The sequence below is a fragment of the Cetorhinus maximus genome, chromosome 1 (genome assembly GCF_964194155.1).
Source record: "Cetorhinus maximus chromosome 1, sCetMax3.hap1.1, whole genome shotgun sequence".
Taxonomy (NCBI): Eukaryota; Metazoa; Chordata; class Chondrichthyes; order Lamniformes; family Cetorhinidae; genus Cetorhinus; species Cetorhinus maximus.
In genome coordinates, this window is record NC_135879.1 from 98002953 (window position 1) to 98017266 (window position 14314).

The 14314-nt window shown below is 42.3% G+C and overlaps 1 protein-coding gene across 2 annotated transcripts in view; it reads right to left on the bottom strand.

The window, feature by feature from the left end:
* LOC144682046 (coiled-coil domain-containing protein 158-like) overlaps positions 1 to 14314 on the bottom strand; it is a 200675-nt gene that overhangs the window by 26066 nt on the left and 160295 nt on the right. For both annotated transcript variants that reach the window (XM_078544325.1, XM_078544317.1), the window contains 2 exons: positions 11378 to 11434; positions 9593 to 9657 (listed from right to left, as the gene is read on the bottom strand). In XM_078544325.1, coding sequence (XP_078400451.1) covers positions 9593 to 9657; positions 11378 to 11434 — 122 coding nt within the window. The remainder of the gene's footprint in view (positions 1 to 9592; positions 9658 to 11377; positions 11435 to 14314) is intronic.

Here is a 14314-nt window from a genome sequence, read left to right on the forward strand (position 1 = left end):
ACTGCTTCAGTACCTAGGAGTTAGTTGAAGGGTGACATGTTGCTTCCTTGATGTTGAATGGAAAGACATGAATTGATGGGCACCAATGAGGGAGATGTACAAGGGTTGGTTGTTTTTTTTTAACAGGACTGTGTCAGTGGCACAGTGGGGTGAGGGGATGGGCAGGGATGTAGAGAGCAGCTACTGTGTGAAAATTCAGGAGGGCAAGATGGAGTAAGTGGTCATACTAAGTTACTTTTTTCAGCATTTTTATGCATTTATTTGCTCCATACATCCAATGAGAAAAGAAAATTACTGCTGGAAGCTTTAATTTTTTTGAGCTATTTGATTTTGTCACAGTAGTATCCAATAAGATGACACTCAGAGGCAATCTTGGGTCACATAGCCTCTTGTAGCGGCACTTCTGAGGTCTTTTGCCACTAACTGAATGTGTGTTGTGCCACTGGCTGCTTCCTGCCTGGTGTAAGTGTGGAAAGAGGGTGCAAGCAGGGGATGTATCTGCATGTGCCGGAAGACAGTAATGAATGCTATCCTGAAGCCACACAGCATACCTGGCCGATGTGATGCCCAGACTGCAAACTTTAAGCATGCAGGTTCTGTCTACATACGTGCTAATCACTCAAGAAAAGAACTAGTGCAGAAAGGCAAGATGGGTTCTGACCTAGGGCTATTTAAAGGGGCACTCAACAATTTACAAGTGACTTACTTTTGCTCAGACAGAGTTGGTGGAAACACTGAGAGTGTTGTCAGAGGTTTTTTTTTTAGCAGTTGGTGATTACAGTCAGGAAGGAGAGAAGAGTACTGGACCCAGGTATGGGGGCAATTGTTGCAGTACCTCTTGGTCAGCAGATGGAAAGGAGGAGGCAGAGAAGGGAAGTTCTGTGAGGAGAGAGGAGGGTTCTCCATTGAATGCCCTATCCAGCACAGGTATTCCGGGAACAGTATTCCTAATTCTTATGAGTCAGGAGCAATGCTTGATGTGGCTTGGATTTACCAGGAGGTGATCTTGGAACTGTGCCACCTCCTTTAGCTCGACCTGAAGCCTCACAGTGGATGAGGCCAGCCTACCTGGTGACTGTGAAGATCACTGTCACCCTCACTTTTTATGCCTTTGGATCTTTCTAGACATTGTGAATATCTTGTCGTATGTCGTTCAGTGCAGCATATGGGAGATGATGGAGGCCATATACACAAGGTAAGGGAACTTCATCCTCTTCTTCCTCAAGAAGCAAGATATCACCAAGAGAGCGGAATTCCCAATGATGCAGGGTGCCACTGACTGTCTGCATATGGCACTGTGTGCCCTATGTCAATCAGAATAAGTACAGAAACACAAGGGCTACAAATCCATAACCATGCAGTTGGTGTGCAACCAGACCAAGAAATTCATCTTTGTGAATGCCTGCTATCCTTGCCACAATGCAATTATCCGGCATCAGTCTGCCCTACCCGCTATCTTTGGGTCTCTGAGAAGGCCCAGAGGCTGGCAGCTCGGGGACAAGGGCTAGCCCCTCTGCATGTAGCTTTGACACCCTTCTGCAACCCCATCATGCAATGCATACACCCAGAGTGGGTGTATAACGAAAGCTAGGGAGCCAGGCGTAACAGCGGAGAGCAGGCAATTAGCCCTATGTAATGCCTCTGCTGCCGACACCACCTGGGGGGATCTTTGCAGTAGGTGTCAGGAAGGGTCTCCCCGTTTGTGGCAGAGGTGCTGCATCCTCCACAACCAGGCTATTAAGAAGGCGCAGGCATTTACCTCCTACTCCTTCAGAGCCCACCTCCGAAGGAGGAGGGGATAATGGAAGGCACAGAAGTGGAAGAGAAGATAGGGAGGAGGCAACGTGGACCCTGTGTAACTGGATGCAGCAAGAGAGCGCGGATTGTGAGTTTCCACTTCACTTGAAAAAAACTTTCCCATCCTAAACTGGGCCCACATTCTCCACTGTAACATCCATTTCAGATTCCCCACCTCAAAGTCTCCTTGGTCAACATTCAACAATAAAAGTCACAGATAAGTCTTCAGAAAACATCTTTATCCAACAACACATCCAAATATACAAACAACAACGAACTATTCACACTTATACATTATCTTAGTGCCCGTTTTGTGGGTGCTCTTCCCTGGCTTTGGGCTCCTGCACAGTGGTACCCCAGCGGCTGCAGCACGGTTGGTGGCATTCTGCTGCTTCAGGCTGCATCATCTTCGCATGGGCAGTAGCAATCTTTTTTTTAAATTATTTGTTCACAGGGTGTGGGCTTTGCAGGCTAGGCCAGCATTTATTGCCCATCCCTAACTGCCCTCAAGAAGGTGGTGGTGAGCAGCCTTCTTGAACCGCTGCAACCCATATGGCATAGATACACCCATAGTGCTGTGAGGAAGGGAGTTTCAGGACTCTGACCCAGCGACAGTGAAGGAACGGCGATATATTTCCAAGTCAGAATGGTGAGTGGCTTGGAGGGGAACTTGCAGGTGTCTGCTGCTCTTGTCCTTCTAGATGGTAGCGGTCGTGGATTTGGAAGGTGCTGTCTAAGGAGGCTTGGTGAGTTTCTGCAGTCCATCTTGTAGATGGTACACACTGCTGCTACTGTGCATCAGAGGTGGAGGAAGTGAATGTTTGTGGATGGGGTGCCAATCAAGTGGGCTGCTTTGTCCTGGATGGTGTCAAGCTTCTTGAGTGTTGATGGAGCTGCACTCATCCAGGCAAGTGGAGAGTATTCCCTCACACTCCTGACTTGTGCCTTGTAGATGGTGGACAGACTTTGGGGAGTCAGAAGATGAGTTACTCACTGCAGGATTCCTGGCCTCAGACCTGCTCTTGTAGCCACAGTATTTCTATGGCTAGTCCAGTTCAGTTTCTGGTCAATGGTAACTCCCAGGATGTTGATAGTGGGGGATTCAGCAATGGGAATGCCACTGAATGGCAAGGTGCAATCACTAGATTCTCTCTTGTTGGAGATGTCATTGCCTGGCACTAGTGTAGTGTGAATGTTACTTGCCATTTGTCAACCCAAGCCTGGATATTGTCCAGATCTTGCTGCATTTGGACATGGACCGCTTCAGTATCTAAGGAGTCATGAATGGCGCTGAACATTGTGCAATCAACAGTGAACATGCCCACTCCTGACCTTATGACAGAAGGAAGATCATTGATGAAGCAGCTGAAGATGGTTGGGCTGAGGTCAAGGGCATTCACTCTCACCTCACCTCTGGAGTTCAGCTCTTTCGTCCATGTTTGAAGGAAGGTTCTAATGAGGTCAGGAGCTGAGTGACCCTGGCAGAACACAAACTGAGCGTCAGTGAGCAGGTTATCACTAAGCAAGTGCCACTTGATAGCAACGTTGATAACACTTCCATTACTTTACTGATGATGGAGAGTAGATTGATGGGGTGGTAATTGGCCGGGTTGGATTTGTCCTGCTTTTTGTGTACAGGACATATCTGAGCAACTTTTCACGTTGCTACCAGTGTTGTAACTGTACTGGAACAGCTTGGCTAGGAACGCGGCAAGTTCTGGAGCACAAGTCTTCAACACTATTGCCGGAATCTTGTCAGGGCCCATAGCTTTTTCAGCATCCAGTGCCTTCAGCAGTTTCTTGATATCAGGAGGAAGGAATTGAATTGGCTGAAGATTGGCATTTGTGATGCTGAGGACCTCCAGAGGAGGCCAAGATGGATCATCCACTCAGCACTTCTGGCTGAAGATTGCTGAAAATGCTTCAGCCTTATCTTTTGCACTGACGTGCTGGGCTACCCCATCATTGAGCATGGGGATATTTGTGGAGCCTCCCCCCCAGTGAGCTGTTTAATTGCCCAGTCTGGGCTGGCTGAGAGGCAACAGTAAGGGCGCTGGCGAAGAGGCAATGATAGGGGCTTGAAAGCTATCATACTGTGAGGATAGAGGACAGGTCAACTGCCATACCCCTGGTACGGAATTTCAGCAAGTCTCCTCATCTGCTAGAGCACAGATGGTTGGACTGTGTGAAAGCATGGCAACAGTCTAAGCCTGGATGGGTCTCATGACCTCCATCCAATCTTTTCCTGCAGCACCGAGACACTGGGAGGATTCCACACTTACTGCACTGGAAGCTGAGGCAGCGATGAGCAGATGTGGGTGTCTCTGGCAAGTCCAGCATTTGGTGCCCATCCCTAGTTGTCCTTGAACTGAGTGGCTTGCTAGGCCATTTCAGAGGACAGTTAAGAGTCAACCACATTGCTGTGGATCTGGAGTCACATGTAGGCCAGGCCAGCTAAGGATGACAGATTTCCTTCCCTGAAGGACATTAGTGAACCAGATAGGTTTTTACAACAAAGGGACAAAGGAACAGGAGAAGACCATTCAGCCCATTGAGCCTGCTCTGCCATTCAATACGATCATGGCTGATCGAACACTTCAATGCCTTTTACCCACACTATTCCCTTTATATTATTGTTAATCAGGAATCTAACAATCTCTACCTTAAACATACTCAATGACTGAACTTCTACGGCCCTCTGGGGTAGAGAATTCCAAAGATTCACAACCCTCTGCATAAAGAAATTTCTCCTCATCTTGGTCGAAGTGGCTTCCCCCTTATTTTGAAATTGTGTCCCCTGGTTTTAGACTCCCCAATCAGGGAAATATCTTACCTCCTTGTACCCTGTCTATTCCTTTAAGTATTTTGTAGGTTTTGATGAGATCACCTCTCATTCTTCAAAACTCTAGAGACTACAGGCTCAGTTTCCCCAGTCTCTTTTCATAAGTCAGTCCCGCCATCCTCGGGACAAGTCTGGTGAACTTTCGTTGCACTCCCTCTATGGCAATAATATCCTTTCTGAGGTAAGGGGACCAAAACTGCACACAGTACTCCAGGTGGGGTCTAACCAAGCTTCTATCCAATTGAAGCAAGACTTCACTACTCTTGTCTTCAAATCCTCTTGCGATAAAGGCTAAAGTTCCATTTGCCTTCTCAATTCCCTGCTACACCTGCATGTTAGCTTTCAGTGATTTATGGACAAGGACACCTAGCTCCATTTGTGCATCTACACTTTCTAATCTCTTACTATTTAGGAAACACTCTGGACATCTATTCCTTCTACCAAAGTGGTAGATTTTCCACGTTATATTCCATCTGCCATGTTCTTGCCCACTTACTAAGTCTGTCCAAATCCTCCTGTAGCCGCTTTCCTCACAACACACATTCCCGCCTAGCTTTGTATCATCTGCGAGCTTGGAAATATTACATTTGATCCCCAAATCCAAATCATTGATAAAAATTGTGAACAGCTGGAGCCCAAGTACTGATCCTTGTGGTTCTGCACTAGTCACAGCCTGCCAATGCGAGAATGACCCATTTATTCCTACTCTCTGTTTTCTGCCTGTTAACCAATCCTTAATCCATGCCAGTATATTGCTTCCTATCCCATTTTGCTAACCAACCTCCTGTGGGTTAGTAATATCCTCAAAAAACTCCAATAAGTTTGTCAAACATGATTTCCTATTCGCAAACCCATGCTGACTATGTCCAATTAGATCATGGTTATCCAAGTATCCATTTATCACATCCTTTATAATAGATTCTAACATTTTCCCTACTACTGATGTAAGGCTAACAGGTCTGTAGTTTGCTGTTTCCTCTCTCCCTCCCATCTTAAACAGTGGGGTGACATTTGCTCCCTTCCAATCTTCAGGAACCATTCCAGAATCTATAGAATTTTGGAAAATGATCACCAATGCATCCACTATCTCATAGCAACCTCTTTCAACACTCTGGGATGCAGAATATCAGGTCCTGGGGACTTAACAACTTTCAGTCCCATTAATTTCTCCAATACAACCTTCTTACTTACACTAATTTCCTTCAACTCCCTATTCTCCCTAGTCCCTTAGATCTCGAAACCTGAGAGATTTCCTGTATCTTCCTTAGTGAAAATAGACACAAAGTAATCATTTAGCTTCTCTGCCATTCCTCTATTCTCCATTATGAATTCTCCTGACTCTGCCTGTAATGGATCCACATTTGTCTTAGCCAAATGCTTCCTTTTTACATACCTATAGAAGCTTTTACAGTCCGTTTTTATGTTTTTTGCTAGGTTGCATTCATTTTCTTTTTCTCCTTTTCTTTACCAGTTTCTTGGTCTTCCTTTGCTGTATTCTAAAAACCTTCCAATCCTCAGGTTTACTACTAGTTCTGGCAACTTTATAAGTCTTTTCTTTTAACCTTATACAATCCTTAACTTCCTTTGTCAGCCACAGTTGACTGACTTTTTTGGGTTTTTGCACCATGAAGGAATGTATAGGTGCTATAAACTATGTAATAGTTCTTTGAAGACTATCCATTGCCTGGTCATACCTTTTAATGTATTTTCCCAATCCACCTCAGCCAATTTGTCCCTCATGCCTTCATAATTTCCTTTATTCAACTTTAACTTGCTTAAGAGTGAACTACCTCACATTCAAACAAAGTAAAATTCTATCATATTGTGGTCACTCATCCCTAAAGGTCCTTTAATAATAAGATTATTAATTAGCCCTTTTTCATTACATAATACTGGATCGAAAATAGCCTGTACTCTCGTCAGCTCCTCAACATACTGGTCTAGAAAACCAAGCCTAACATATTCCAGAAACTCATCTTCCACACCATTAGTGCTCTATAGGTTTATCCAATCTATATGTAGATTGAAGTCACCCATGATTATTGTATTGCCCATGCTACATGCTTCTCTCATCTCCTGATTAATACCATGCCCCACATTACCACTACTGTTTGGTGGCCTATAAACAACTTCAATCAATTTCTGCTGCCCTTTGCTGTTTCCTAGCTCCACCCAAACAGATTCCACATATTGTTCATAATCGTTGATGGTTGTTATTACTGAGACTAACTTTATATTCCAAATTTATTCATTGAATTTAAATTCCACCAGCTGCCGTTGTGGGATTTGAACCCATATCCCCGGAGCACTAGTTTGGGCCCTAGATTACTAGTCCAGTGACATTACTGCTACACCACCATCTCCTGCAAGGCAGAGGGTAGAGTGTCAGTGATTGTGTGGTACTATGTTAGGGTGATATACCTGCCATTGCTGAATAGCTGGAGATGTGTGAAGGCAGCACGAGAATGTTGGTAGTATTGCTACATGGGTGAGGTAGAGCATGTAAAAGTTAAGCATGAGTTCTGGGTGCCAGGGAGTGTTGCAGGAAGAGTGATGGCAGTGTCATGCATTGAGCAGAGTGAGAAATTGTTGGTAGTGGGCATGAGATGAACTGTAAGTATGAAATCATCTAGATCACCTGTGTGAATTATTGTATTTTTTTTCCTGCATTGCTGCTATGTCCATGGCACCAGACATTGGGAATTTACCTCCCAAGCGACGTGCTCCTATTCCCTCTTCAGGCTGTGATTTGTGGGTTTCTTTCCCGTCTGGGGAAAGTTTTGCCTCCCTCCTGGAGTCCCACTCGGTTACTAGAGCATTCAGTACAGCATCACTAATCCAGGCATCCTCCTCCCTTGCCTACTGCCACATCCTTCCAATGCTTGAAAATGATTTTCTATTCAGCTAATAATTACTGCTGTGCAGTCTCCCTTTAATAGGCAGAGTCTTTAGGAAGAGCTGAGAGCCTACAGCACCTGAGCGCCAAACAACGTTGCTGGGAGCCTCATGAGAGAAGTGCTGAGGCTGCCCAGCCCAATGTTATCAGTCAAATGAGGTGAGTAGGTGAAAGCCGTGTTCAGCCCACCTCAATTTCAACAGGTGTGTTCACAAATCATGACCCCCCAAACCTAGGACAGAATCTTCGGCTCAGTGAGCAGGGACGGGCCCCGCTCGCCGACAAGTAAAATGACGTGCGGTGACGTCGGGCGTGCGTCCCGACATCACTGCGCTTCATTCAAATCTTCAGTTCGGCAGGCGTGCAGCCGAACTGTCAAAGGCCTATTAAGGCCATTTAAAAACTAATTAAAATAATTAAATGAGCTGCCCATCCAACCTTAAGGTTGGTGGGCAGGCAAAGAGCCCAGGCGGCCTTCGCATTTATCATGAGACCTCATCCATGGGTGGGATGAGGTTTCATGAAGATTTTTAAAGTTTAATAAAAATTTGTAACAAAATTCATTGACATGTCCCAGCTCATGTGACACTGTCACATGAGGGGACATGTCTTAAAAATTTTTTTTTTCTTTATTCTGTGCCTCAGGGAGATGAGCGCAGGCCCCGACTCAGCCTACTCCCTGAGGGAGTGCTCAGCGCTTCTGGGTGCACGTCACGTTGGGTGGGCCTTAACTGGCCCGCCCATGTAAAATGGCAGCACGCAGCCAATCGCAGGTGGCGATCGGCTACGTGCCCGCCCGCGCCCGCTCCCGTCCAACCTCCCCCGACGGGGAGAAAATTCTCCACTTAAAAACCAGGGCAGACCAAATTAAAGCCCACAGTTTGTGACTTACTCAATTGTAATCCAGTTGTTTTAAATAAGTCAAGAAGGAAATACAATAAAAGCAAAATACTGTGGATGCTGGAAATCTGAAACAAAAACAGAAAATGCTGGAAAAACTCAGCAGGTCTAACAGCATCTGTGAAGAGAGAAACAGAGTTGACATTTCGAGTCCTTATGACTCTTCTTCAGAGATGACGGAAATACAATTTCTGCACATTTTCAAGAAATCCAAAGCAACTTCAATGTTACGTGAGAAAGCTTTATGCAAAAGGGATAATTTTCCTGGTACAAATATCCAGCAGAGAACCACACTGATTGTGAGCCCATACTGGAAATCTGAGCACTAAAAGTTTTCACATTTAAACTAATGGTAGGGAAATCATATGTAGCACATCAGAACTATAGGCTGCCTCCAAGGCCTGTAAAGCCAAGTCAGAAAATGGCTTCTGTATGGTTCACATTAAATACTTGGAAAAACAGCAGGGAATGTTTACATTAACTATAAAGTATTGCACAGGTCTGAGCGCTAGGTATTACAATGGATTAGACACTGGCCTTTCAGCTCTGGGACCTGGCTTCAATCTAGCTGAACTGATAGGATGACAGTCTTCTATCAATTTCTGTCAAGAGGTTCGATGTTGATTGAGTTTCAGTCCAGTTTCAAGTGAAAACAGGCTCACAGCACAAAAATAGCTCAGATTTAGCACTATTTGTTAAACTCAGTTACTCCACTGGGATGTGCTCTTCTGAAGTTGGACTGAAATGCGTGGTTGAGGTGGAGTGAAAGGAATTTCACTTTGTAGCTTATCATGCCATACGATATATGTAAAGTGCTGAATGCTGACCCATTATCTGAAGTACAAAGTGTCTAGTCCCCAGCACCAACACCATCCTCCTGTTGAATATATGCACAAATAAATTCAATTTAATGATTCTGGAGGGATTGTAGACTGAAGATTTCTTTTTATCAACACCTCAGTAAAATATTTTCCATTACACCAACAGTAACATTCCTTACACAAATTTGTTGTGGAAATGTGGTATAGTTTCCCATAAAAATTGTACTTTTTTTTAGAGTAACATATATTTTTCAGAATAACATATCTTGCTGACAAAATCACCATGGAGACACGACTCCAACCAAATCCCAGCTGTGTTGTTAATGTTAAACTCACCAGTACAAGTAAAATGGTCAATATTGAAGGGTTCTTTTACATCCTGAGTACACATTATTCGATCCCTGCAGGGAAAAGAGATGCAAGTAGCATTCCAAGTTGCTAGTAGCATGTACAGGTTTAGTGAACAACAGCATAAGATTTAACTTCAGCAATCATGCAAACAAACATCACTGCTGGGACCGCAAAGGAGTCTCACAGGAGAAGTGCCAGCTGCCCAGCCCAATGAGGTGAGTAGTGCATTCAAGCACAAGTAGTTATGGATTTCAAAGTTACTGTATAAAAAAGGGATGAATTAATTTTCATCCTCAAAGAAAAATGTTGTTCCAAAGTTTAATTTTACATGCTGTAGAAAAAGCAATCCAGTCACCCCTGCTGGAAAGTGTGTGTATTTGTGAATGTCATGAAGCTATTAATGTATATAATATTATTGGAAAATATTTTTCTTTTAAAATAGAGGTTTAGTCTGTGGGTATGTCTTAATTGTATTAAAGCCAGCTAGTCTGGGTGCTTTGATATGTACTAGTTTTGATATGTAAGGGAGATAAAGTGCATTTGCAATTTTTGAATAGAGCATTGAAGAAGTGGGGTGAAAACTGACACCTATGTAGCAAGATACCAAGCAATATGTTTATATTGCTAATAAAATTGGTACTATGAAAGGGGTTTTATTGTTAGAAGAGGCTAGTGATACAATGAGAATTTACATTCAATGAGCTGTGCTAGGTATAACTTCAGCAGTTTTGTGTGTGCAGGGCAGAGGCAATGTAAGATCAAAGGACCTGGAAGCCTACAACTGTCTCCACATGAACCAAAGTGAAAGGAACCTCATTTTGAATTTGTAAGGTGAAAATGCTTTGCCTGGTGTCTGGTTAAGTCTATGGGTTGCTGTTGCCTTAATGGAGATTAGTTTGGGAATTTGATACAAGTTATGATCGTAGTAATTTGTAGCCATATGTATATATTTAACTTATGTACATTAATAAAATGTTTCCTTTAGTTTAATATAAAACCTCTCGAGAACTGGTGGTCTGATTCCTGAATTTATAGTTGCATCTCAAACATACCACTTAAAAATATAGGTTATGACAGTTGTTTAAAGTTCCCCCTGGGATTTTTAAATAACTTAGCTTTACCGAAAGGCTGTCTCATAACAGTGGATGTCAGGTGAGGATGATAGGATCAGGCTTTGTGATGCCTCCCAAGATCCAAGAGTTTTGACACTCACTGTCTGGATTTGGACATAGGTGAGATGTTGGAGGTAGGTTGTGTCTGTGGAACCATAGTCCAGCAATGAAAATTACTGGAATTTAAATAGGGAATGAAAAGAATGAGAACTGAGCATAAGCTTCCTTGACTATGGTCAATTAACACAGGAGTGACAGCATACAAGCAATAAGAAAGGGGAAGAAATTAGAGCAAATTTTCCAACAAATATACATTTATTGAATCCTCTGCTGTCAAACAGAAGTCTTAATTCCCTTTCACACTGGTAACTGCTTTGTAAAAAACCTAGCGTTATAATGTGAGAGAATCCCAGGAGCATAATCACATTATTAAAAATTCACTCAGTTAATTTTAAGTGTTTTTCAAGTATATTTCATAAATTGTGGAATTTGGCATGTTTGATTTACATTTAATTTTATTAATACTACTTGCAGCAGAAAACAATGACAGGTATTTTCAGTTGTCTTTCCAACAACATCAACAACAAAAAAATACTGAGCTGAAAGGGACATGCGTTTGAAAATAAACATATTAAACTAAACTGTAAAATTCTCAAACCTGAAGCAGGTGTCTTGTGTTCCTCTGTCCATACAGAAGTCTGTATTCAAGTCATCCCTAAAAATGAAACAACATGGGATAAAAGTAATGTAAAATTCACGCAACTTTCTAATTTCACAGCTACCAATATTAAGATTATTTTTTGTCTTAAATGGTCATTGCATATTGTTTTCACTGAAATAAATATAGAATTGATCATTAATAGATTTTCCCTCTACTTAGAAATCTAACACTTAAAGCATGCAAAATAGATTTCTTTCTTAAAGAGCCACTCTACCACTGTTCATTTATGAAAGATCATGGTTAAAATATTCCCCCCATTGAGGGGGAAAGTGCGGGAGCGGGCGAGGGCGAGCGGCCCTCTGCACCGCCATTTTTCATGGGCTGGCCAATTAAGGCCCGCCCAGCATGACGTCCGCACAGAAGCGCTGTGCGCTCCCTGTGCAGGTTGGGTGGGGGTGGGGGGGGGATTGGCAAATGCGGAAGTAACTAAGTGCTGCCTCAAGGAGATCGGTTCCCAAAGGGGAAAAGTGATTCTTTCAAAAATTTAATTTACCATCCACGTCCCCTCATGTGACAATGTCACATGAGTTGGGACATGGACATAACTTTAGGTAAAAGTTAATCTTAATTTTTTAATTCAGTCATGAAACCTCCTCCCGCCCGTGGATGAGGTTTCATGCTTTTTCAAGTGGCCGCCATTGCTCCCAACCTGCCCGCCAATCTTAAGGTTGGATGGGCAGGTCCACTAATTGCCTTAATTTCTTATTGAATGGCCTCAATAGGCCGTTGACAGGTCAGCGGGTGCGCAGCTGACTCGGCTGCGCCCCCACCGACCTGAAAATGCAAATTACGCAGGATGATGTCGGGAGTTCTGCCCAACGTAATTTCACATCATTTTATGTGCTGGCAAGCGGGCCCTGCCCCCACTCGCCAACGGGAAAATTCTTGCCCATAAGTATGTAAGGAGGTATATGGTACAAAAATCAAGATTTCCATATTTATAGAAGATACTGGAAGTGTGGCAAAGCAAAGAATGACATGCAAAGCATCTAGAGGCAGAAGGATGTAGAGCTTCCAGTGAACAGGGCCAATAAAATGCAAATATAATTAATTAGGGTAAATTCATTGCATGCTTGGGTGGAGGTGGGGGGTGGAGCAGGAATGGCCACTGCACTTAAAATGACAATATTCAGAAATTGGGCTACAACACTAGCATTGTTTTCCCAATCTGTGCTCTAGTCATCCAAACTGCCATGGGGTACCTGTATGGTGAGCTTACCATATTAAGAAATCAAGGTGGTGGGATACCAAAGCGAAAAATAAAGTAAAATAAAAGATAAGGTAAACTAGGAAGAAACAATTTCAAAACAATTAGTGTAGGAAGAAGGACATAAATAGGCAGTATGCATTAAGTGGAATAGTGGTGCTGTATACTGATCAGAAAAAAGATTGGTGAGTTAATTCAAACCATCAATCTACTTTACGGCTAGAAAGAAAATGGTAAACAGGTAATTATTTGCATTAGTTGAGAGGAAGAAAGCAATTCAAAAGAAGTGATATTGTTACTGATTAGACTAGATTTGAAGTAATTTAGGAAAGATATTTTTGCTCGAGAGAGAGAGAGAGAGAGGGAGAAAGACAGAGAGAAAGATCAGTGTAAAAACAACCAGGATGCTCAACCATGTCTCATGAACCAAAGTTATGAGGAGATTGAGCATGTTGTTCTTGGAAAAGAGCTTTAGGGTTAGCCTAATGAAGTTTTTAACATTTGGAAGGGACTTGATAAAATTGATCAGACATTGTACACAATGACAAAAGATAGAAAAACCTGGGAATATCAACTTCAAAAAATCCAAAAATTAGGATGAAAACAAGGGAGTAGAATTTCTGCTAATTTCCAGTGTTAGGTGCCCAAAATCTGCAAAATCAATGCAAATGATCAAGGAATTTCAAGCAATACAGCCAGAGCAAATTAAGTTTCCACCATTTTTGTGCTAGGTCATAAAACATTGCGCAGGAAGCTGGCCCCTCACACACAAAACCGGCCACGACACCAGATCAAACTAATCAGTGGAGAATTTCATCTAATTGTATTAATTTTTGGGAGCTCGTAAAAATAAGTTGTTTTTTTCTTCTCAGCACAAAGGCACTACTATGCACCAAAAAGTTTTTAATATATTTTTTAAAAATTTACTAAGAAACTGACTACATACACCAATTAAACTAGTTAATGGATCATTATAGCTTTTTAAAGCCATTTTTAGTTATTTAAAATCAGGTTACACATAGGTGATTTACTGAACAAGTTAACGATGCTTTTTTTGTGATAAAGCCACTTTTAGCTGTAGTAATAAAACAACACCAGCTTATCACTCTTAAATAAATCAAAGAATATTTTTAATGCAAAAAAATTACGTTTTAAGCACTGACTGATTGCACTTCTACATTCATAAGATTTTATGTTCAGCAATATGTAAATTTGTTTGTGCAGAAACTTGAACTAAAAGTTATATTTAGAAAATTAGCCAAAGAGCGCAATTCGCAACTGGATCGCCAATTGTGCCCAAAGTGGAAACTCTTCCCAGAGTTTACGCTAAGAGTTACTTCAGAATTCTTGCTGTGAATGCTGTATTGAAAGGTTTCCTGTGTTTAAAACAAAATTTGGTGGCCTGACTGGGACACGAGAAAACCTAGAAACATTCTAAGAATAGGAGAATTGTGGGCCAATGGAATGAAAATGTAGCACCTTATTTATGTTGTGAAACAGATCACAGTTCAACTGATGTCAACATTCAGAACAAAAAAAAATAAACCAAGGGGCATGTAAAGGAAGGATCATGCGGCTCTGAATAGGCTACTATATCCATGGCATGTTGGATACAATGTGTGAGGGATATAATTTTGCTGACATTTTAGCAACTATTGGAAGTAGCA